Source organism: Mesoplodon bidens (assembly GCF_964165515.1).
Source record: "Mesoplodon bidens genome assembly, chromosome: 2".
NCBI classification, from domain to species: domain Eukaryota; kingdom Metazoa; phylum Chordata; class Mammalia; order Artiodactyla; family Ziphiidae; genus Mesoplodon; species Mesoplodon bidens.
This window is the reverse complement of record NC_138177.1, coordinates 43,372,361-43,398,517: the sequence shown is the minus strand read 5'-3', so window position 1 is coordinate 43,398,517 and position 26,157 is coordinate 43,372,361. Positions and strand designations below refer to the sequence as shown.

The window sequence follows — 26,157 nt, the reverse complement described above, 5'->3', positions numbered from 1 at the left end:
GGTGCTGTAGGGGCTGTGAGGGATGGAGTAGTACTCCAGGCCTCCTGCCTGTGTTTAAACCAGAGCAGCTCCTTTTTTATTTCTTCTGCATATTAGGTTCTACATGAGATTTGGCATGGAGGGTTGAGGGTTGGGAGGCCTGTTGCTTCAAAAAAACAAACAAAAAAAAAATTGAAAGGTACTGATATAAATAGTTTTAAAGTTTGGTTTTTCACGTTTTTGAAGTTAACTTTAAAAAGGGCTATTTAATGTATCTTTCTTGCAATAAAACTTAATTCTGCAGGACTTTTTAAAAAATAATTAACATTCATTGAGCACTTACTGTATATCAGACAGTATTCTAAGCCCTTTACCTATATTTACTCATTTAATTCTCACACCAACCCAACATGGTAAGCACACATACCCATTTCATAGTAATGGAAACTGAGTCACAAAAGGTTGAAAAATTCCTTCCAAGTCACATAGTGAGTAAATAATGGGCAAGCCAGGATGCAAACTCAAGAAGTTCGACTCCAGAGACTCCACTCTTAAACAGTATACTACACTAGCTTATCTAAAAGTTTTTAGGTAGGGGATTACTTTTATTATTGAAGAAATACATACTCAGTCATCCTCTGATTGTTTTCATTTTAAATTGTTTATAGCAGTAATCCTCAAACTCTGTCATGGAACCTTCAGGTTTTATGGAAGACCTGCTCAATTACTACTTTTTTCAATCATGGAACTTTCCTATCTCAAGATCTTTTCTCCCTTTCAGCTGCTTTTCTGTGACACATCAACCTGTAGCCAACATCCCCAGGTTCAGATCCTGTATCTGCCTTTTAACAGCTAGTAACTTTAAATCTCTGCTCATTTCATTGTGAAATATGGGCATTCATAACTCATCTTGTAGTCAAGATTAAAAATAATGTATGTAAATTATATAACTCAATGCTTTACACACAGTAAGAAGGCCCCAAAAAACTGTAGCTGTCATAGTTACTAGTAAAACAGTAATATTATTAATAATACAATACAATAATTGAAGTTCTGTGCCTCCAGTTATATCCTGATGTCCCATGAGAATTGTCTTTCCTCAATAGGAGAATTGGTACTAGCTATATGTTACTAGAGCTTGCATAAGAAAATATGGTTCTTGTTCCCTTTTACAGTATAATCTGAAATTAGGGTGTTTTTAAATTTATTTGATAACATAAAACACTAAACCTCCCCATCTAAGCAATTATCCATTTGGTCAGCAAATACTTAAGTGCCCACCGAGTGCCAGGCAATTTCACAAAAACGTTACTAAGAAAATGGTATTTAAGGAAAGATCTGAAGGAGGTAAGGGAGCGAAGCTGTGCAGCTCTTCAGGGAAAGGTGTTCCAGGATGAGAGAAATAATAGATGCAAAGTCCATAAGGCAGCAGTGTGATGTGTTCAGGGTCAGCAAGGAGGCCTGTGTGACTGGAGCACAGTAAGGACAGAGAGACTAGCAGGAGGTAACAGGGTGGGGGAGGAAAGATCTAGGAGACCATTGGAATTTCTTCGGCTTTCATGGATGTAGCAGGTTTTTGGAGGGCTTCAAACAGAGTGGTAACATGTTCTGCTTTAAAGACTTAACAGTATCAGTTTTGCTGCTGTGTAGAGAAGAGACTGAAAGTGAGTAATGGACAGAAACAAAGAGAAAGTTTAGAGGATATTGCAGTAATTCAAGGTAAAGATGATGATGTTTTAGACAGGATGGTAGAGTCAAGGTTGTGAGAAGTAGTCAGATTTGGGATATATATTTAAATTAGAGCTTGCAAGAGTTTCTAATGATTGGATTGGGGGCTTCTGGAAAAGAGGAGGGTCAAATATGACTCATGTTATATTGTAATGGACTGTTGTTTCCTGAGGGATGTGGTATTTTGTTTCCCATTGTATTCCCCAACCCCTAGCATGGTGTCTGATAAATGGATAGGCACCAAGTACATACTTATTATTAAATTAGTAGAGTGAATGAATGAAAAAAGTCAAAAAGAACTTTTTTTTTAACTTTTTACCTTTTCTGTTTGTTAAATGTCCCTTGTTAAAAAAACAACATTTAAATATTGAAAGCAATGGGCACCTCTGCATTTTATCCATGCTCATTTAGTAATTAGTTTTTGTCACTATAACTGTTTGTTTATTAACTTGTTTATTAACTTGCTTTCTTGTATATTAATGCTTTTCCTAGATACCAGCAGTAGTCAGCCAAAGCCTTTCAGACGAGTAAGACTTCAGACAACATTGAGACAAGGTGTCCGTGGTCGTCAATTTAACAGACAGAGAGGTAAATTTCTAACATATTGATCACATGATAGGATGTGGGATAGTAATAAATGGAATGAGTTTTCTAATCCTTAAGCCTCCAATGTGTATCTAGTTTTTTTGTTTTTTTTTTTTTTTTGCGGTACGTGGGGCTCTCACTGCTGTGGCCTCTCCTGCCGCGGAGCACAGGCTCCGGACGCGCAGGCCCAGCGACCACGGCCCACGGGCCCAGCCGCTCCGCGGCATGTGGGATCCTCCCGGACCAGGGCACGAACCCGTGTTCTCTGCATCGGCAGGCGGACTCTCAACCGCTGCGCCACCAGGGAAGCCCCTGTATCTAGTTTTTTTAAAACTAGTTCCAAGGGTTGATTAAATAAGTACACATTGAGTATGTGATGTTTACTAATCTGTAAACATCTTGCAGACAAGTTTGTATACCATAGGTATATCATGAATATGTGCTTATATTTTATTTTTATTCATTTCTTCCTTAAATTCATGGTATAATCTGGAAAAGCTAAACTGTTATAATGCTATGTAGATGTAACTACTTGTTATACAGCAGAATAAAGCTTTGTGACTTGTTTAGCTAGTAAAAGAAATGTAAAATTTCAATATCTCTGTTTTCCAATGTAACTGTTAGAGATTGCATTCATGTAATAAAACATTAATCTGATTGTTGTAAGTTCCATTGAAGATGTGACATGTCTAACAGTTTTTTGTCTACATGCCTGCACACTTGATCTTGAAAATTTTTATAATGAACTAGGGTAAGTGAATGCTCTAGTTTTGAGCTAACTTTTTAAAAGATGCATTCAGTTTAATTCTTTTTCTCTCTTATAGGTATGAGCCATGCAATGGGAGGGAGAGGAGGAATAAATAGAGGAAATATTAATTAAATGTTCTATAAACTATAATAACTGTGAATAAGATAGTCACATCTGTTTTAGTGTAATGATTGTCAAGTTGAAAAACATTTTTGTATTTAAATTGGTATGCTTATATCAACATTCTTTATTAATAAAATGTGTTTCAGTGTCAAAATTTATCATTCTTTTCTTCATTTTAGTTAGTCGATTCTTCCTTTGCCCATCAGTCTAAGGACAGTTGTACCAGACATTAGATAAGGTCTGTCCAGAACGAGTAGTAATGGCTCTTGCTGTTCTAGTTGGCACATCGATGTTATAGTATTGATCTAAACAGAAGAGAAGTCATTTTTTCAATTAAAAAGAAAAGAAAACACTTGAACTTAAAAATAGTTTATTATTGTACTCAAAGACAGTATTTATCATTTTAATATCAGAAATGTATTAATTAATTTGAACTTTCTGACAAAGAGAAAAACAATTGCCTTGACTGATCTTTCACCATCTTTCAATAAAATTAGGTTTAACTCTGCTTTTTCAAAGTAAGAATTTGAGAAAACCGAGTTAGTTTAAAAAATAATTCATTTGGGTTTTATTCTTTAAAAAAATACATTCTGATGTCATTTATATAGGCAGAATAACTTATATTTTTATGGACTTTTCAAGGAAAAATAGCCCAGGCAATATAATTTTTTTAATAAAATTAGTTTCTCAGCACCTTCTTTCTGATCTTACAGACTGTGTAATGATGTAAATCAGTACAACTTCGTGGCAAACAAAACCTCTGTTAAATGCCACAGATAATAGAAGTAAAATATTGTTTTCAGTAGCAGTTTTACTCAATTAATTGGATGTTTCTTCGTAATAGGCTTTAATCTCATGAATGATAGGGCAGAAATGAATTGCAATCCATTCAATTTAATTGAAACTAAAGCAAAAATCTAAACTTTCTCTTCTTCAGAATAATTAGAATAAGTGATATAATTTAATTTCTCACCTTTAGTCACCATTGAACACTTGTTTTTGCTTTGAATTTATTCATGTTTCAGAGATTAGGTACCATCTTCAGAAAGCTATTAAGACTTTACTTAATAACTTACCTTTAGAAAAGGCATAGTAATCGTAGCCATCAGGTTTTCTGATGTTGGGCAGTGATACAGCTGAAATAACCACATTTGGAAGTCCTCTCCACAGTGTACTCACTTTAACTTCATTATGGAGGAAACCTGCAGATGACACTTTAAAGGTATCAGATTGAAAGGCAATGTACTGTATTGGAAAAAGCAGCTGTTCGAGTCAAACAGACCTGGGTTTTAATCCCAGTTTGATCACTCAGTAGCTCTGTTACCTTGGGTAAGTTAATTTCAATGCCTCAGCTTTTGCCATCTCTGATATGGTACAAATATCTACCTTTTAGGACTGTTTTAAGGGTTACAGATTTGGATTTAGTGTTCTTGGTTAATGGTATTATAATTAACGAGCCTGAATAAATTGCCTTTCTTAGCCACAAAGAAAAAAGTATTGATCTTTGGTCATTCATTGAAGCATATTGATGTTTTGCATTAATAAGTATTAGGGTTATATGGTCAGTATTTATATTTAATAAGCCATACTCTGTAAGAAACTATTATATCTACTTCATGTATAAGAATTTTTAACACAGTAAAAAATATTACCTTTGTCTTGATAAGTGACTCTGATGGGTGAATAGTGAATTCTGATGGTGTGTGTTTGAGAATGTTCTATAGCACGTTCAAATCGACGTCTCCTAACCTGTGTCGTTTCTCCATACACTGGATAATTTATAGCAAGCTTTCTTCTAGTACACTTTTGGGTGGGTTCCTGTTTATAAGTATACTGCTGAATGCTGCCACCTATGATGAATTAGAAAATCACATACAATATGAAAATTAATTTTAATTCCCAAAAGAGATAGAAAAGAGCTTTTACAAGGTAGAGGAAACAATGATTTTCATAAAGTATGTCCAGACATTAATAATGGTTATTAGTCAAGGTATTATAAAAATAATTACTAAATCTCGAAGTACTTGTGAATAAAGCCAACAAATTGCATAGTTATATATTTAACTTTGAAAATAAATAACATTCTTTATATCAATGTCCTGAAAACTCATGAAATTGTGATTTGCATGGTGAGAGAGCTAAATACTTCTTACTGCCCTTAATTTTTATTTTTTAATTGAAAATACTTGATTCTAGACATTAAAGATATGTTTTGACAGTAAACCCTATAGTAAATGGAAATATTGAATAAAATTTTCCTGGCAGATCACTCCTTAAAAGTTTTTTAATTTTGTCAATTATGTAACACATACCTCTCTTGAAAAAATACACAGATTCAGGTCTGTTCTTGTATTTAGCTATTGAGAGAGCTGCCACTATTTTTCCATTTAGTCCCCCAAATCCTTTTGGAATTAGTTTGGGATACCCTGCATCTTTTATATCATTGGTGAAACGCCAGTACTGAGAATCCTGGTAATTAAAAAGAGGAAATGATGTGAACAGCTTTTTTAAAAGGTTAAAAAGGAAAAAAAAGGTTAGGAACTCATTCTTAGATTTAAGTATAGGGAGAAAGTTTTAACTTAGTTAAGTATTTGAATAAGTTGACAATGTTACCAAATTGAATGTTAACTATTTATTAAATTTTAATGATAGTTTATTAAAATATGGAGACCCTTCTGAAGTGGAGGTTAAATTGTCATAATAAAGAATAACTATTTGCTGATTTCTCTCACAAAGATATTTTTCTTACCTTAAAGAAGAAAGTTTTTCCTTCACAGTTGCATCTAGTAAAAACAGTATCAATGGGGGAGGGAATGCCCCAGACTTCAGTAATTTTACGAGGTGGAGATGGTGGACTAAATGCATTTAGCATCCAGAAATAATGACCTAAAATTGAAAGTGATGATCAGTCTACAAGCTGAATGAAGACTAAAACCTAACCCAGAAGAAATCAAAATGAAATCTTTTAAAAAGTTTATCATAAAGAACCAGATTGAATGTGTTAACAAGCATTCTATGATGTTTAGTCAGAATTTTGAGTACTAATACAGAAGGTAGTATTTGAACATTTCTGAGAGTAGATATTTCTCAAATCTGAAATTTAGCATAACTTAAAATATTTTAGTTTCCCAGCTTCTCTAGAAAGAGCCTTCTGGCTTTGTGATTTACAGAAAATCACTTATCTCTCAATTTCTTTACCTGTTAGAATTAAGGAGTTATAATTAAATAACTTTATTTTGTTTGTTACTTTACTATGTCTAATTTTGTTAATCCAATATTTTGGTATTTACCCTCAGGTCCTTATAATACTGTGTGAGGTAAGTTCATCAATCAGGTTTCCCTCCAAGGAAGCTCAGCCCAAACTTGTACTCTCCTATGGCTCTCGCTCTCATAAACACCAAGTAAAAAACAAAGGGCAGAAAAAGAAATGTGTGCAAAACTCACCTCGAAATGCAACTAATGTCCCATTGCGCAAGGTAGTCAGTCCATCTACTGGCTTACCATTACATATATTAGTCTCATCTAAAACAAATTAACACAAATTAAGCCAATATAAAAATGAGAAAAGTGTTCCGTTCTTTTCACATCCTCCCACTGGGTTCTGTTTCCTCTGTTCACCCTTTCCTAAGCTCTTGAAGAGTATAATTTGAGGTACATGTATTTCAGAGGTGAAAAAGAAGTGATATATCTCATAGTTGTTTTCCTTAAAGGTGATATTATTCAAAAAGTGTTATATAAAAATAAATTATGAACTGGAATGGGTCAGGGTACCTGATCTTCATGTAAATTAGACAAATATTGGATATTCGATCTCAACGTGAAATTCTTGTTTCTCAATTCTGATTGCCCTGTGGAATTGGTTTGGAAAAGAATATTGCAGATTTTTGCAATCCTAGGTTATTACTTGATTTTCCAAATAACAAAATAAACTTACTGTGATTACCCCTCTGCTTACCTGTAGAGAAGATGTAAAACTTCACAAGTTCAGGGTTCTAAATAATATATATCAATAGAATAATACTAAATCAGGGCATCCTGGTTCAGAAAGATTTAAGTTAACATTGCCAATTTTAAACATGAAAGTAACTGATTCATATTACCTGAAAACACGGGGTTGATGCCAATATCTTGACTGGGTCCTCTCCCTATGAAATCAGTGCCTGGAATAACTATAGGAGTTAACACAGGGGGCCTAGGAATCATGTGAGGTTTTTCTCCTTCAGTAGCATCTGCATCTTCATTCTTTGGGTTTACTTCGATTATTTCTGAGTTGGGAGTTTGGTTAGGGCTGGTGGTGGTTTGGAGCTTGGCTTCTGCTAAAGAGGTAGGGTTTGATTTAGGCATTGCTGATGTCATCTTTGGGGGAGTTGGTGTAGTCTTTGGTTTTCTCACTTGAGGTGTTTTTGGCTTTTTGGTACAAGTGAGCTTTTTGGGTGCTTTGGTTGGTTTTGGGGGTTTAGGAGTTGTCACTTGAGAGTTAGTAGCTGTACCTTTTGGTATAGCTGTTGTTGGTTCAGGTTTGCTTTTAGTCTCTTCAGTTGTCTTTTTTGTTGCTGTCATTACTTTGGGTGCAAGAGTTGTTGCTTTAAGAGTAATTTTGGATGATGCCATGGTATCAGTTGTGTCTTTTTCTGTGGCCTTGTCTTTAGCTGTTGTAGTCGTTTCAGGTTTGGTCACTTTAGGAGCCTTGGTTGTAGGTACAGCAGGCTCCTTGGGACTGTTTTCAAGAGTCTTTGGTGTGGGTTCTACAGGAAACTCAGTTGATTCAGCAGGGCCCTTAGGAGTAGTGGGAGGTTCCATGGTGATAGTTGAAGTAGAGGCCTCTGAGGTGGTTGGAGCAGGTGTATTAGGAGAACTTGGAGTAGGTTCCTTGGGGGTGGCAGAAGCTGGCTCCTTGGGGATGGTGGGAGCAGGCGCCTTGGTGGTGGTGGGAGCTGGCTCCTTGGTGGTGGTGGGAGCTGGCTCTTTGGTGGTGATGGGTGTAGATTCCTTGGTGGTGGGAGCTTGCTCCTTGGTGGTGGTGGGAGCTGGCTCCTTGGTGGTGATGGGTGTAGATTCCTTGGTAGTGGGAGCTGGCTTTTTGGTGGTGATAGGTGTAGATTCCTTGGTGGTGGGAGCTGGCTTTTTGGTGGTGATGGGTGTAGATTCCTTGGTGGTGGGAGCTGGCTCCTTGGTGGTGGTGGGTGTAGATTCCTTGGTGGTGGGAGCTGGCTCCTTGGTGGTGGTGGGTGTAGATTCCTTGGTGGTGGGAGCTGGCTCCTTGGTGGTGATGGGTGTAGATTCCTTGGTGGTGGGAGCTGGCTCCTTGGTGGTGGTGGGTGTAGATTCCTTGGTGGTGGGAGCTGGCTCCTTGGTGGTAGTGGGTGTAGATTCCTTGGTGGTGGGAGCTGGCTCCTTGGTGGTGGTGGGTGTAGATTCCTTGGTGGTGGGATCTGGCTCTTTGGGAGAGGTGAGAGTGGGGGATTTGCTTATAGTTTCAGCTTTGAGTGTAGATGTAGCAGGAACTTCAGATGTGGGTGCAAAATCTTTAGTAGATGTTTTCTCTGCATTTTGTGTCTCTTTAGCTGAAGTAGTCTTCTCTTTTGCAGTAGTTGAAGTCTGTTTATTTGTTGTAGAAGTCTCTTTAGTTTCATCTGTTGTCTCCTTATTGGCTGTCAAAGGCGTCTCTTTAGTTGTGTTAGAATTAGGTGGAATACTGGGTTTAGAAAGTATCGGTTTTACTATTGTAACCTTGGGAGTTGTGGTAACTTTATTACGTTGAGTGGTGGGAATGTTAGGAGTTGGGGTGAGCTTGAAATCACCGTTGTCCGGTCCACTTCCAGCTTCATCTATTACTGGTGGTTCTGGGGTAGGTTTCTTTTTAGGGGTTCTTTTCTTCTTGTTGTCTTTTACTAGTGAAAAAAATATACATCTTTTATTTTTGTATAGTTTTTTTTTCTTTAATAGTGACATAAAGATGCCATCCTTATCATTGACTAGCTGTGTTGTCTCTAGGCAAATTGCTCATTTCTAACATGTCTACTAAATTACTGTAAAATGATACACAACCTATCTTATTGGGCTATTTTAGGGAATGAATGGGATAAGGGGTGAAAAACACAAGTAAAACTCAATAGAATTAATATATGGAAGCAAGTGGCAACTTTGAAATGATCAATATGATCAGTAACACTAATTCTACTCTTTATGTCAATGTTCTTTGCCCGTCACTTTCTCAACTCTTCTTATTCCTTATTGCTCAGTGCCACTTCCTTCCTACTGGAAACCTAGTTCCAACATCTTTTAGACTAACTGCGCCAATTCCCTCAGAGGCCTCTATAACTACATCCAAGGAATCTGTTCCAGTCACCCCCATGGTTCCTGCTTAGTCCTGCTTCTGTGCACATGGCTTTTAACTGCTTTCTTTCCTCTGCCTGTATAAACTCAGCAGTCTCGGGATACAGAGAGGAGATTAGGATGCCATGGCAGCAAAAGGACCCTGTTTAACAGGATTTCCCCTAGCAGCTACCCCATAGGTGACATACAGAGCCCAAGAGGCACATCACTGAGATGAGCTCCATTTAGCAACACTTCTATTGTGTGCAAGACTCTCTGGATGACTCAAAGATTAAATATCTGGCTATTCAGCTGGAAAGAAGGCTTCAGGGAAATAACCACACAGGAAATGAGTTCTTCAAAACTCCAGTATCCAAAATCCAGTATTTCCTGGAGAATGAGAATGTATTTTAGAAATTCAGGAAATAATAAAAAAGAACAAAGGGAATCTCTTCTCAGGAGATAATAGCCAATTCTGTAGTTTCTCTACTACAGAAAAATCAGCCAGATATGACAGATAATTTATTAGGAAAATAATGAGGATCTGTAAAATGTGGATAATAATATTGCCTTTCTCAGAAATTATGGGAATTTAATGGATTAACATTTTAAAACACTTAAAGAAGTATATAAAAGTTAAATAAAATAAATCTGGGGAAGGAGAAATGAAAAGACAAGATAGAGGAAGGAGAAGAGATGATATCAGGTAGACAGGACTTGAAATAGAAAACTTAATAGTCATCTCTGGTGCCATCCTGTGGTTCTACAGTTGCTTCTATAGTATCTTCTTCCTTTGCTTTATAGAGTGGTTACCTAGCTGCTTGGCACTAATTTCCTATAGGAAATTTTCACTGGTATCTTCTAAAGTAATTTTTATGAAGTTACATACCCCCCCAAATATGAAATGTCCTCAAATCATTCTACCCACACGCCTTACTTTTAGGTCATTATTGTTAACATGGCATTGATATAGTCACTGATCTTTATCAATGCTCAAACCCTTGGGTTTCTTCTTTAATTCTCTATTAGCAGCTGAATTTTTGGAAAACTTGATTTTCCGAAAAGCTGAGGGAGAGGAGGAGGAAGACTCCTGATTTTCAGAAACAGAATGTTCTATAAATCAAATAAAAAAGTTGATCACACCAACTGTGATTTAAAGCAAAAAAGAACTGCCAGTTCAAATACAACAAAAATGCTGTTTATTGATCTACAAATGTCTGTGTTCTGCTTGTTTTATCAGTACTATGAGCAACAGGTCTTGTAAATGTCAGTTAAAAGCAAGGCACCTGAGTTTGTCACAGATAACTAGCAGTATAACTATATAACTTTCTCTCAACTTCCCCAAATCTTACAGAATCAAATTGTTCTGCAAACAAAATCATGACTTTTTTTTTTAAACAGTAAGACTTGTTTCTTCTGATTATTTTAACCTACTCCCATACTGAGTTTGGTAAATAAGGAAAATAAATAACTGAGCATTTATACTTTGGCTTAAACTCTGCCCTAAACCAAGCAGTGTGATGAGCCTTTAATGACTCAGAAGATCACCCTGTACTATAAGGAGTCTTATAAAAGTCCACCTACAGGTTATTTCATCTCAGAAACCTCATTTTTTTTACATCTGTCATCTTCCTACCCTCTGTTATTTCCTCTGATTCTATAACTTTCTTAGTCTTCTTGCTTGATGATTTGGGTGAATGTTTGTTTGTTGATTTAATGGTCTGAGTTGCTCCTGGAGGTGGAGGTGCAGACTTTGAAGGTGGTGGTGATGCAGGACTGTGCACTGAGACCAAGCAAGATGGGTCGGTTAACTTGTTCATATTCATCAGCAACTCTAACTGTGAAAGGCACTGATGCATCTGGCTTCAAGAGTAAATGCTGGTGAAAACCTGTATAGGCAGGGTTTTAGTCCAACACCAACTACTCCAAGCTATGTGAAGATGCATTGCTACAAAAAATTGGTTCTCAAATTGTAAATTATGATGGGGAGCCTTTGGCTCAGGAGCCAGAAGACTTCCAGTTCTAGACCTACAAGGGTCTATCGTTGTGACCTTGGGCAAATGGGAAAACCCTCTTGAACCCCTCTTGCCTGCATACAGAGGTCTTTCTTCTAGATGATTTCTGAAGGTATTTGCCTGCCTAAAAAATACTTTATGAGCTCTATACTTTGTGCCAGCCTTCTGTGATATCAAAATAATCACTGCATGTGGTTGACAGATGTTTGTGCTCTCGAGAAGATAAATATAAAAATTACATTTTCCTGTTTTCATATTCATTTAAATCAAATGATACCAATTTACGTTTCTTTTTTTCTTTTTCTTAATTACAAAAGTTCTACATAAATATTAACTCGTGGAAGAATTTCACACCTTCACATTATGCTTTCCTCAAAATGTATTGCCCTTCTCCAAGATAAACAGCTTAGTGGTTTGATGTGTATCTTTTTAACCTACATGGAACATGTTTGACCATTAAGAACCAGAAGAAAAGAAGAAGGACTTCTGAAAGATAAGAAAGCAGAGAACGGGGTGGGGGGAAGCACTCTGGGGAGAGGACAGTGGTGATAAATCCTCCTGCTCTTACCAAACTTCTCCTCAGAACTCTGTTTTTGCAATCTGCAAGAACTGACCACCATACCTTTCCCTCTTTCTCCTCCCACCCCACAAAAACACCAGGTACCTCAACTTGAGAAACAGTTTTATCACATTTTAACTAGTGATCTTGAGCAAACTATTTAACTTCTTAGATTGTTTTCTCACCCACATTTAGAGGTGCTTGACTGCTTCAATTCTTGAAATGTTATGACTTTGAGATATATAGATGCCTACAAGTGGTATCTATAGCAATCTTAAAACAAATAAGTGTTCCCTGGTGGCGCAGTGGTAAAGAATCCGCCTGCCAATGCAGGGGACACGGGATGGAGCCCTGGTCTGGGAAGATCCCACATGCCGTGGAGCAACAAAGCCCATGCGCCACAACTACTGAGCCCACGTTCCACAACTACTGAAGCCTGTGCACCTAGAGCCTGTGCTCTGCAACAAGAGAAGCCACTGCAATGAGAAGCCTGCTCACTGAAACAGAGTAGCCCCTGTTCGCCACAACTGAGAAACCCCGTGTGCAGCAAAGAAGATGCAACGCAGCCGAAAATAATTAATTGTAAAAAAAAAGACTAAGTGGTGAGTCGCAAGAGAGTTTGATTGTTATTTTTTTTAAATGAAATACTAAGAACAACTACAATCCTGCAGCCTGTGGGGGAAAAAACCACATTCACAAAAAGACGATGAAAAGTCAGAGGGCTATGTACCAGATGAAGGAACAAGATAAAACCCCAGAAAAACAACTAAATGAAGTGGACATAGGCAACCTTCCAGAAAAAGAATTCAGAATAATGATAGTGAAGTTATCCAGGACCTCAGAAAAAGAATGGAGGCAAAGATCGAGAAGATGCAAAAATGTTTAACAACGACCTAGAAGAATTAAAGAACAAACAAACAGATATAAACAATACAATAACTGAAATGAAAACTACAGCAGAAGGAAGCAATAGCAGAATAACTGACGCAGAAGAATGGATAAGTGACCTGGAAGACAGGTGGAATTCACTGCTGCGGAACAGAATAAAGAAAAAAGAATGAAAAGAAATGAAGACAGCCTAAGAAACCTCTGGGACAACATTAAATGCAAGAGCATTCGCATTATAGGGGTCCCAGAAGGAGAAGAGAGAGAGGACCGGAGAAAATATGTGAAGAGATTACAGTCGAAAACTTCCCTAACATGGGAAAGGAAATAGCCACCCAAGTCCAGGAAGCACAGCGAGTCCCATAGAGGAGAAACACGCCGAAACACATCATAATCAAACTGGCAAAAATTAAAGACAAAGTACTGAAAGCAGCAAGGGAAAAACAACAAATAACATACAAGGTAACTCCCATAAAGTTAACAGCTGATTTCTCAGCAGAAACTCTACAACCCAGAAGGGAGTGGCATGATATACTTAAAGTGATGAAAGGGAAGAACCTACAACCAAGATTACCTGGCAAGGATCTCATTCAGATTCGATGGAGAACTCAAAAGCTTTACAGACAAGCAAAAGCTAAGAGAATTCAGCACCACCAAACCAACTCTACAGCAAATGCTAAAGGAACTTTTCTAAGTGGGAAACACAACAGAAGAAGGGACCTACAAAAACAAACCCAAAACAATTAAGAAAATGGTCATAAGAGCATACATATCGATTGTTACCTTAAACGTGAATGGATTAAATGCTCCAACCAAAAGACACGGGCTTGCTGAATGGATACAAAAACAAGACCCATATATATGCTGTCTACAAGAGACCCACTTCGGACCTAGGGACACATACAGACTGAGTGTGAGGGGATCGAAAAAGATATTCCATGCAAATGGAAATCAAAAGAAAGCTGGAGTAGCTATACTCATATCAGATAAAATAAACTTTAAAGTAAAGAATGTTACAAGAGACAAGGAAGGACACTACATAATGATCAAGGGATCAATCCAAGAAGAAGATATAACAATTATAAATATATATGCACCCAACATAGGAGCACCTCAATACACAAGGCAACTGCTAACTTATAAAAGAGGAAATGGACAGTAACACAGTAATAGTGGGGGAGTTTAACACCTCAGTTACACCAATGGACAGATCATCCAAAATGAAAATAAATAAGGAAACAGAAGCTTTAAATGACAAAAAAGACCAGATAGATTTAGTTGATATTTATAGGACATTCCATCCGAAAACAGCAGATTACACTTTCTGCTCAAGTGCGCACAGAACATTCTCCAGGATGGATCACATCTTGGGTCACAAATCAAGCCTCAGTAAATTTAAGAATATTGAAATCATATCAAGCATCTTTCCAGACCACAATGCTATGAGATTAGAAATCAATTACAGGGAAAAAAAAACGTAAAAAACACAAACACATGGAGGCTAAACAATACATTACTAAATAACCAAGAGATCACTGAAGAAATCAAAGAGGAAATCAAAAAATACCTAGAGACAAATGACAATGAAAACAACAACGATCCAAAACCTATGAGATGCAGCAAAAGCAGTTCTAAGACGGAAGTTTATAGCTATACAAGCCTACCTCAAGAAACAAGAAAAATCTCAAACAATCTAACCTTATACCTAAAGGAACTAGAGAAAGAAGAACAAACAAAACCCAAAGTTAGCAGAAGGAAAGAAATCATAAGATCAGAGCAGAAATAAATGAAATAGAAACAAAGAAAACAATAGCAAATATCAATAAAACTAAAAGTTGGTTCTTTCAGAAGATAAACAAAATCGATAAACCATTAGCAAGACTCATCAAGAAAAAGAGGGAGAGGACTCAAATCAATAAAATTAGAAATGAAAAAGGAGAAGTTACAACAGACACCGCAGAAATACAAAGCATCCTAAGAGACTACTACAAGCAACTCTATGCCAATAAAATGGGCAACCTGGAAGAAATGGACAAATTCTTAGAAAGGTATAATTTTCCAAGACTGAACCAGGAAGAAATAGAAAATATGAACAGCCCAATCAAAAGTAATGAATTTGAAACTGTGATTAAAAATCTTCCAGCAAACAAAAGTCCAGGACCAGATGGCTTCACAGGGGAATTCTATCAAACATTTAGAGAAGAGCTAACACCCATCCTTCTCAAACTCTTCCAAAAAATTGAGGAGGAAGGAACACTCCCAAACTCATTCTATGAGGCCACCATCACCCTGATACCAAAACCAGACAAAGATACTACAAAAGAAGAAAATTACAGACCAATATCACTCATGAATATAGATGCAAAAATCCTCAACAAAATACTAGCAAAGAGAATCCAACAACACATTAAAAGGATCATACACCATGATCAAGTGGGATTTATCCCACGGATGCAAGGATTCCTCAATATATGCAAATCAATCAATGCAATACACCATATTAACAAATTGAAGGATAAAAACCATATGATCATCTCAATAGATGCAGAAAAAGCTTTTGAGAAAATTCAACACCAAGTTATGATAAAAACTCTCCAGAAAGTGGGCATAGAGCAAACCTACCTCAAGATAATAAAGGCCATGTACGACAAACCCACAGCAAACATCATTCTCAATGGTGATAAACTAAAAGCATTTCCTCTAAGATGAGGAACATGACAAGGATGTCCACTCTCACCACTATTATTCAACATAGGTTTGGAAGTCCTAGCCACGGCCATCAGAGAAGAAAAAGAAATAAAAGGAATACAAATTGGAAAAGAAGAAGTAAAACTGTCACTGTTTGCAGATGACATGCTACTATACATAGAGAACTCTAAAAATGCCACCAGAAAACTACTAGAGCTAATCAATGAATTTGGTAAAGTTGCAGAATACAAAATTAATGCACAGAAATCTCTTGCTTTCCTATACATTAATGATGAAAAATGTGAAAGAAAAATTAAGAAAACACTCCGATTTACCATTGCAACAAAAAGAATAAAATACCTAGGAATAAACCTACCTAGGGAGACAAAAGTCCTGTATGCAGAAAACTTAAGACACTGATGTAAGAAATTAAAGATGATACCAACAGATGGAGAGATATACCATGTTCTTGGATTGGAAGAATCAATATTGTGAAAATGACTATACTACCCAAAGCAATCTACAGATTCAATGCAATCCCTATCAAATTACTAATGTCATTTTTTACAGAACTAGAACAAAAAATCTTAAAATTTGTATGGAGACACAAAAGTCCCCGAATAGCCAAAGCAGTCTTGAGGGAAAAAAATGGAGCTGGAGGAATCAGACTCCCTGACTTCAGACTATACTACAGAGCTACAGTAATCAAGACAATATGGTACTGGCACAAAAACAGAAACATAGATCAATGGAACAGGATAGAAAGCCCAGAGGTAAACCCATGCACCTATGGTCAACTAATCTATGACAAAGCAGGCAAGGATATACAATGGAGAAAAGACAGTCTCTTCAATAAGTGGTGCTGGGAAAACTGGACAGCTACATGTAAAAGAATGAAATTAGAACACTCCCTAACACCATGCACAAAAATAAACTCAAAATGGATTCGAGACCTAAATGTAACACCGGACACTATAAAACTCTTAGAGGAAAACATAGGAAGAACACTCTTTGACATAAATCACAGCAAGATCTTTTTTGATCCACCTCCTAGAATAATGGAAATAAAAACAAAAATAAACACATGGGACCTAATGAAAACTCAAAGCTTTTGCACAGCAAAGGAAACCATAAGACGAAAAAACAACCCTCAGAATGGGAGAAAATATTTGCAATGAATCAGTGGACAAAGGGTTAATCTCCAAAATATATAAACAGCTCCTGCAGCTCAATATTTTAAAAAACAACCCAATCAAAAAATGGGCAGAAGACATAAATAGACATTTCTCCAAAGAAGACATACAGATGGCCAAGAAGCACATGAAAAGCTGCCCAACATCACGAATTATTAGAGAAATGCAAATCAAAACTACATTGAGCTATCACCTCACACTAGTTGGAATGGGCATCATCAGAAAATCTACAAACAACAGATGCTGGAGAGGGTTTGGAGAAAAGGGAACCCACTTGCACTGTTGGTGGGAATGTAAATTGATACAGCCACTATGGAGAACAGTATGGAGTTTCCTTAAAAAAACTAAAAATAGAACTACCATATGATCCAGCAATCCCACTACTGGGCATATACCCGGAGAAAACCATAATTCAAAAATACACATGCAACCCAATGTTCTTTGCAGCACCTTTTACAATAACCAGGTCATGGAAGCAACCTAAATGCTCATTGACAGACGAATGGATAAAGAATTTGTGTTACATATATACAATGGAATATTTCTCAGCCATAAAAAGATCAAAATTGGGTCATTTGTAGAGACGTGGATGGATCTAGCGACTGCCATACAGAGTGAAGTAAGTCAGAAAGAGAAAAACAAATATCGTATATTAACACATATATGTGGAACCTAGAAAAATGGTACAAATAAATTGGTTTTCAGGGCAGAAATTGAGACAGACGTAGAGAACAAACGTATGGACATGAAGGGGGGTAAGCTGTGGGAGGGGGATGGTGGTGTGATGAATTGAGAGTTTGGGATTGACATATATACACTAATATGTATAAAATGGATGACTAATAAGAACCGCTGTATAAAAAAATAAGTAAAATAAAATTTTAAAATTTAAAAGAAAATAAATAAAAATGAAGTACTGAAGATCTAGTTGATGCCTTCATTTTCAGTTGGACCCTATCTCTGTGAATTCTGTAAATGATGCACTACCTTCATCAATTTTTTATCCTTGAGTTTTACAAAAACCTCAAGTAATCTGACCCACCACTTGGTAGCATAAACTATTGTCTTTATTAACATGTTCTCTCAATGCTTTGTCATTCTCTAACCATCTTCCCTCCCCATCCATCCTCTGCCCAAAATAAATTCTTAGTTTTTTCTCTCACAGCCAAAACAATTATCAGAGTGATGAGTAAATATGGAGCACTCATCTCATGTGTCCTTCTGAAAGCTGTAGGAACTCTGAACTCTGCGATTTTGATTACAGGGAAGGTGTCTCCATTATTTTTGGAATGCTTTCCAATGAAAACATTGAAGAGTTAAGAAATATTCCTTAACTATGCTGATTAATAGTTCTCCACCCTATTTCTCCACTGTTTGAAAGAAGCAGAAGGTGCAGCCTTGTTTAAATAAAATAAGATCATGCAAGCAATGCTTATTTTCACTTTTACCCCCATAGATATTCTTGTTTTAACAGAGTAGGATTTAAGAACAAACATTTGGTAAAAGAAAGGAATTCATTATTTAAGTACATTGTTTAAAGTCCTTTTTTTTTTTTTTTTTTTTTGGTAAATCTGGAGGGTTTTATTATGCCCTCAGAGTACTCCTTCAGGACCAAAACCAGAGAAGAGGATTCTAAAATGGAACTACCTCTATTTATTGACTCCTTCACACACAGGCATTTAGATAGAGACTATTGAGGGGACTGTAGAGATCAGAAGGGAAATACAATGGACAGTTAGCTTCTTGGTTTGTCTATCAACTTAGTGCTTTAAACTGACTCAAATTTACTAGTTCAGAGAAGCTGGACATGTTGATTCTGCCCTCAAATATACACTCAAAAACATTGAGAGCAAAAGCACAGATAGCTCAAAGGACAGTTGACTTTGTGGGGTCATCACCATAGAATTAGACAAGAAATCATCAAATGAGCTGCTTACTGTTGATTTAACCTGAAATTGAACCACACCTGGAGGAGAAAAGCATGTATGCCCAGCCCCTATCCTCTCCGTTACTCAACCTGCAATCACTTGCACTCCTGGAGCCTGGCTGAGCCAGGGAGTGCTTTAGAAAAAGCATTCCTTCTTTAATTCATCTTGGTGAAACAAAATTAATATGAAATAGCATATATGTTAGTAAAATCAAGACCTGAGTTGGACCGCATGTTAAGACATTATCAGTGAAGCTAAGATAGGTGCACAGATCTGGCTGTACTGAGAGGCACTGATTGGTACTGGGATGCTTACCTTTTTCACAAAAACTGTCATAATCGGAACAACACTTGCCATACTTCTTACATTCTGAGTCACAGTCACACGGACTCCCTCTTTTAAAGGACTCGAAGCAGCGGCCTTTACAGGAAAACTCTACCCAGAGCAAAACAAAACATTATGGATTATTGGTTACACAATCAGTCATGCCCATGTATTGATAGTCATTTCCCACCTTATAGCTGACTAGAGTTCCAAAAGTGTATAGCTAAGTCTTTTATTTGGAATTTGGAAGATAGATGGTTTCCCAAGTGGAGACAGCCCTAGTCAAGAAAGAAATATGGTGACTAAGGAAAATTTTCTTGCCCTTCAAGGCTCCAAGAGACACCCCAATGCTGTCTGAGTCACTTCAAGTATGGACAGTGGAAAATTGGGAAATGTCTAAAGAGGTAAGTACACTTCATATGAATTCTCACCATTCTCCTTTTGATACTGCTACTTTTTAAGTAGATTTTTGTCAATTGAGCATGCATATTCTACAACAATATATTCTAAAGAGCTGGCTTAATATAAATAGTCACTGTTTAGGCTCAAAAATCATTTATGATACAGAAACCTTTGTTATGACAAACTGGGCATGGTGTAGAGTTGAAAGATTTCAGCCTAATCCCATGATATGGACTATATAAGAAGCCTGCTCATTTCCATAAAAGCCTTGGTTAAAGCCACGATGATTTACTCAGGACTATTTGAAATAATTACCTTACACAACAAACAAATTGTACAACAATATATTTATCAACTTCACATGCAAATTCTGAAGCAAATATAACTTTGAGCCACTTTTAATTATAACTTTCATAAATTAAATATGAAATATTTGCACATTAACAAGAAAACGGTCCAAAGTATGTTTAAATGAAGTATCATAATTTAAAATTCATACCCTTTGGGATGTAACTGAAATTCATCATTATACACTCACTATTAAACACTTTTAAAGTGCCTTTTTCAGGTAATTTAGAAACATATTAATACCAAAAAGTTAAACAGTAAGCAAGATTATTTTATGTCCATGAATTTTTTGATGAAGCTATTGAAGGGCTCCATCCCTAAGCAATTACCTCTCTGGTTAATAGCAAAGAATTACTCATTACTATTTACTTAATGATTCCTGAGTCATAGTATTGTCTCTATTTAAAACAAGACATGATACTTGGCACTAGTCAATAACCTTGTGCAAGTGACAGACTTCCAGGCTTCCCTTAACCTCCCCCAGTGATCACAAGCTTTGACACCACCCTCAGGCACAGCACACTGCAGCACTTACACGAGGGAAGGGAAAGGCACTTCAGCACAGAGAAGTGAAATAGTGTGACAACAGCACTGCAAGCGGTGCAAGGGGACTCTCACAGGACATGTGCTTGACAGAGGAGACACCAGCTCTCAGGACTTACCTACAGCGCAGAATTCCTTGAAGTCACGGCAGCAATCCATGTAGTGTTGACAGTTATAATCACAGTTGCAGGTGGCATCTCTAGAATACCCTTCCCCACATCTCCCTGCACAGCTTGATAAATCTAAAATTATACAACACTAGTGTAAACAGGGCCAAGCCACTTTGTAAAAAGGAAGAAATCTAGGGAGGAGGACAAAGCTGCTTGGTGGGGCAGAACTTTATCAATTGGAAAGGTTGGGAATGATGGTTAGCAATGGGTCCAGGTGACCTTTGCCTGGTCTCCTAGGTGACCTTCATCATGCCATTTTATTCATTACTAGACTGAGAAGATAAATGCACTTTTGAAAATCAGGCTGAGTAATGGTTTTGCACAAAAGAGGGTGGTATTCCTGGAGGAGGGCTGGCAGCTACAGCTCTACTGATGCTGCTACTAGGATGATGACTAGTTGCCATTTACTGAGCATCTCTGTGCTGGGCACTGAGTCATACCTTATCTCTAATGCTTATGAAACGTTGCCAGGAGAGTATTAGTAGCCTCTTTTTTAGAGATAAGAAAGCTGAAACAGAAATTTTAATAACTTGCTCAAGGGCACCCAGCTACTTAATAACTCAAGTATATATGTATTACAGATCAATTAACACCTATTAATCATTCATAGTGGACTTCCCTGGTAACGCAGTGGTTAAGAATCCTCCTGCCAACACAGGGGACACGGGTTTGAGCCCTGATCTGGGAAGATCCCACGTGCCGCGGAGCAACTAAGCCCGTGTGCCACAACTACTGAGCCTGCGCTCTAGAGCCCGCGAGCCACAACTACTGAAGCCTGCGCACCTAGAGCCCATGCTCTGCAACAAGAGAAGCCACTGCAATGAGAAGCCCGCACACCGCAACCAAGAGTAGCCCCCACTCGACACAACTAGAGAAAGCCTGGGCACAGCAACAAAGACCCAATGCGGCCAAAAATAAAATAAATAAAATTTAAAAAATCATTCATAGTGACCTCTTTCACTCTTAGAAGTGTCCTGATTTGCATAGCAAATTATATGGTCATCCTAAGTAAACAGCCCACCTAGAATTTGAACCCTGATATATCTGATTCTGATACCCAAACTTGTCCTGATCACATTGCCTCTCATTTCTGATCATACGTTTACAGCAAGATAGTCATGCCAGCACAAACTTTCCTAGGCTCCTACTCCTTTCATGGGTGGGGATAACTGGGCTCTATAAGTGTTGGGGAAGTCAGATGCTTACGACCACCACTAAAGAGAGTACCAAATAGGTGACTCTTGAAAAGCATCTGGACTTGAATAAAGGTCATGAACAGAGTTATTTTGGGTAAAACAAAACAAAAATAAAAGCATAATTATCCTTAACTATATTTTTAAGTCACTTAGAAAACACCTTGAAAACCTCCCTGAGAGATAACCTCAGAAATGTAACAACTGAATCCACCTCTGGAATAGAAACTGGCAGGTGCAGTGTCCTAAATCCATAGAGGGATGCTGAAGCACACTGAAAAATTACTCAAAATAATGAGTCCAGGAAAGTTAAAGTCTTAATATGCAAATAAAACAGTAAACATTAGGACAACTTTCAGAACTTTTTACATACACATGTGCACAATACATACAAAAATGCATATCATATATAGTGTATGTATATAAATACATATATATAAAGAAAAAAGAATGGGAAGAGGCTGAGAAGGCAAGAAAAGCAGACAAGACAACATCAAAAGGTTATTCTTTTATAACTAGCAGATTTCTGAAATAGGAAGTCAATCACCTTTACAGGAAAATTTATTTCCATAGATTTAATGGCTGTCCTACTTTTATTGATGTTGATTTTAACAACTAATTTTAATTTCATTTATTTAAAGGAGAGTAAAACTGTTCTAGTGAACAGCCAATTGCATCACAGAGGAGAAGTAGCTTAGGAAATGCACCCAGTGTTATGAACCTTGTAATATTATTCTGAGAGAGCAGAGGGTTTGGATACACCCTGGTATTCGTCATTCCTGATTAAATATTTATATTTGCTTTCATGTGTTTTTCCACCTTATCTAAGTGATTCTGAAACTATGTCCATGGCAGGCAGCTATCTCACATGCTCAGGCTTATTTAATTATTTTACTGGAAATGTAAACAATGCCATAACAATCATGCACATTTTTTCTTCTCTCAGATTTTGCTTATCAAAGAAAAAGAAAAAACGAAAAAGGACATTGTAAAGCAACCATACTCCAATAAAAATTAATTAAAAAAAAAAACAGTAACTTGAACCAAAAAAAAAAAAAAAAAAGAAAAGGAAACAAATATCCAAAGCTTGGTGTTATCGTTAAGTAATTTACCTTGTGATGCTAGAGACTTCTGTTAAGGTAATTACACTGAATGTACCTTAACATTCTCTAAAAATGAATAACAAGAACTCTTCATCCAGGACTAACTCTGTTTTTGGAGGGCTGTGAATGGTTCAATATTATAATATAAAATGACATTCATACCTGTGTAAATTTATATCTGGATGAACAGTCCTTATAAGAAAGAAGGCGCATTTTCAAGATTAATAAAATGTCATTTGAAACATTGTAAATGTTCATTGTAATATATCTATATCGACATGATGCCATAATTTATTTGATGTAAAAGAATAAATTTCTTTGTAAACATGTAGGAAAAAATTATATGCTATATGCATATTGTTCATTTCAGTTAATCCGATGATATTGTATCATTTCAGCATAGTTTTATTGTGTAAGTGTCTATATTTTTTTAAACCTTTGGGAGAACTATAGGAATAATGAGTACAAAAATTATCCTATAGAAAAGCTCAAAACTTCTTGAAAAACTTCATAATACAAAATGCTTATAAATATGCTATATATTCTATACACAATTTTAAGTTTTTATTATGTATTAAACTCAAGCAAATATATGTTTTTAGAAATCTATTTCTTTTGTTGTCATAAAAGTCAGAACTGAATGATTAGCAATAGCTGTTAAATAAAAGTATTTTTGATGGTTAAGTTACCTTGAGAAGAAACTTGCTGAATCAAGAAAACAGAAAGCAGCAACAACAAGTAAATGGGAAGTATTTTCCCCTCCATGGTTGTTTTCCGGTACTGAGCCCTCGCTGAAAAGAAAAAAGTATCAGAAAACTGCTCTTGAATATCACCACTAACTTATGCCTGTGTTACATACAGTGTTTCAGTAATTTTTAAAATGCAATTTAATGATAAAAACCATCTGATTCTTGAAGCAAGACTTTTAAAAGTAACCAGCCTTAATTCACGGCAAATATTTGACCATTAGATTTAATCTTATACAGAAAAAAATAATCAAATTACCATCTCAGTCATGTTACTGATGATTTTAATACTTTAGAATCTCCCCAAATAGAAAACAGAGTTATCTTAAAACTCTATTCAAATTACAGCATGTACTTACAGTACAGGTTTTAAATCCTATCTTGGGGAAAATAAATAAATAAATAACCAGCTTCAGTAAAATTTAAATAACAAACAAGAATTATCGTTCCAACTTTCCCTTAACTCTCAAAATAAATTTATAAGCTTCCAGCAGGTGTATTGCATAAATATGATCCTTTTCAAAACTTCCCAACCACTATCCTTATAAATCTTTTCAAACACCTTTAATAAGGTATATCCCTATTGAACTGAAAACACATTTAATTCCATGAAGCAAGTTAACTTTGACACTTACCGGTAAAAGGAGAGATGAATTTCTCCAATGTCCTGGAAGTCTTATATATCAGGGCAAATACATTGGGATGAACCAATTAGTCCAAAGGTTAGACAAAATCAACAGTGACAACCTATGAAATCAAACTTTCCTCATTTATTGGAAGAGGTCCCAGACGACTAGACTTAGGCAACATCTGGAAAACACTTCCATTAAGAAAAATGACTACTACAAATAAATTTAGATTTATTGGCCCAAACACACTTCTAATTTCTAAGTGAAGTGAACAAATTGTTCTGAGATGGTAAATTGCTCTGGCAGGCTTTGACTAGTGCAGCAATTTTAAAATAGTCAAATGCTGGTGTCATTTCTTTCTTTCTTTTTTTTTCCCCCAGTTAATCCAGCAAAGAGTGATTTTGAAACTTATCTAGTGTCAGTTTGTGGCATAAATTTTCTGAACTTATACTATTAATTCTAATGTACGTTTCTTGAGTATTTTCATTTTCACTGAGCGCAGAAAATATGCTTTCGATTCTACCTATTGGTAGATGATGTACACTGTGGATTTTATAACTTCCTTTACTATGTAAAAACCTGCTTAAAAATTGCATTGATATCTCCCTTAGTCCCTTTATTTAAGCCCAGCATTGTTTGGAAAAGGTCTTTTTACTTACTAATTAACTTCCTTGCCACAGAGAAAATGTGAACTGTCAACCTTGCCGAGCTGGGTCAACTAGCTCAAGGTTTTACCCAGTTTGATATGCAGCGTTCCTGTTCAAGTCCTATCTACCTCCATAAGACCCAGTTTATGTCCTAGCACCCCCCAAAACTTGTCAGATCAATCCAAAGCACATCCAGAATCATTGAATTAACTGTTCATCTGTTTCCTCTCCACACCCACACCCCTCCTCCAACAGTCTGTGAATTTCCCAAGGACAACAAACACCTGTGTTTAATTCTTTTGCCAGCATCTAGTCCAGTGCTTCACCAAGGATGTGTTTAATACAAGCTTGTTGAACCAAACTGGTTTAACCTGGATTCTGCTGTTTACTATGTGTTTGGTAGGTGCTGCACTTAATTATCACCAAAAAAAAATGCCTTTAAGTTAAATGTAATCATCCATATTTTACAGATAAGATGAAGAGCCACAAATCAAGAATCTGTGACCCATCTAAGGATACATAAAGGAGGTTTCATCATGTTTCCACTATATTCAGCTCCCTTTCGATCAAAGCCATCACTTCAGTACTTAAACACGGTACTAAATTTTATTCCTTCATGATTCATGTGGGTTTATGAGATTGTGACCTTTGTAAAGACAGGGATTATAATATAAATATCTCCTTTGTTCCCAAAATTCTTATTCCAGGCTAAGTATATAATGTATAAGGACAATTTAGAGACTATCTGATCACCTCTAAATAATCTCCTTTCTCTGGGATACCTCCCTAACTTTAGGGATATTTCCCTTTTAGCTGCTTTCGTATATGTGATCTTGCCACATCAGCCTCAGCTGGCAGGGTTGGCAGTAGAAACCTGAAATAAACTGGGCTAATATGTTTCCCTGTCCTGGAAATTTGGAATTGCAATCCAGAGATTACCAGTTTGTCTATGGTCGAAAGAAGTAGAGAAAGTCCTTCAGAATAAAGACATGCAAATAAACGGAGCAGTCACGCAGAGAGAGGCAGAGTGTTCTGAGAGCTTTCTAGGTCTTGGTTATTCCTTGCTCCTGAGACCCAGATGACTTCTTGCTCTGTATCTTTATGGCAGACTCTCCATTTGGGGATGAGGCCAGCTAAAGAGTATGAGTTATCTTACTTAAAATCACTAATCAATACTTAGTAGATGTACAGAAGATCCTGTTGGATGGAATTGAATTATCTTAATTCTTAGCTTTCCTGAGGTCCAGGAGGGGACGCTAGAAGCTTAGTAATTTGTTCAAGTCAGACACAGTGTTTTCTTATTACT

General features: G+C 36.6%; 2 protein-coding genes across 6 annotated transcripts in view; one reads left to right on the top strand and one right to left on the bottom strand.

Annotated features, from left to right (window-relative positions):
- Positions 1-3,317, top strand: part of TPR (translocated promoter region, nuclear basket protein) — a 65,877-nt gene extending 62,560 nt beyond the window's left edge. For both annotated transcript variants that reach the window (XM_081225463.1, XM_081225462.1), the window contains exons 51-52: positions 2,200-2,295; positions 3,117-3,317. In XM_081225463.1, the coding sequence (XP_081081589.1) occupies positions 2,200-2,295; positions 3,117-3,172 (152 nt within the window). In that variant the 3' untranslated portion in view covers positions 3,173-3,317. The remainder of the gene's footprint in view (positions 1-2,199; positions 2,296-3,116) is intronic.
- Positions 3,318-3,331: 14 nt separating this feature from the next.
- PRG4 (proteoglycan 4) lies at positions 3,332-24,098 on the bottom strand. Of its 4 annotated transcripts, none has more exons than XM_081225464.1 (11): positions 23,935-24,096; positions 23,519-23,620; positions 20,483-20,605; positions 19,062-19,181; positions 7,264-9,054; positions 6,608-6,685; positions 5,913-6,049; positions 5,476-5,632; positions 4,816-5,013; positions 4,240-4,377; positions 3,332-3,468 (listed from the first exon to the last, which is right to left on the bottom strand). In XM_081225464.1, the coding sequence occupies exons 2-11, from the start codon at positions 23,592-23,594 to the stop codon at positions 3,371-3,373; spliced, it is 2,916 nt and encodes a 971-aa protein (XP_081081590.1). In that variant the 5' UTR covers positions 23,595-23,620; positions 23,935-24,096; the 3' UTR covers positions 3,332-3,370. The 4 variants fall into 4 exon arrangements, with proteins under 4 accessions (XP_081081590.1, XP_081081591.1, XP_081081592.1 ...); XM_081225465.1 differs by having other exon boundaries at positions 4,240-4,365; positions 23,935-24,095; XM_081225466.1 differs by lacking the exon at positions 20,483-20,605 and having other exon boundaries at positions 23,935-24,098.
- Between the last annotated feature and the right edge of the window lie 2,059 nt (positions 24,099-26,157).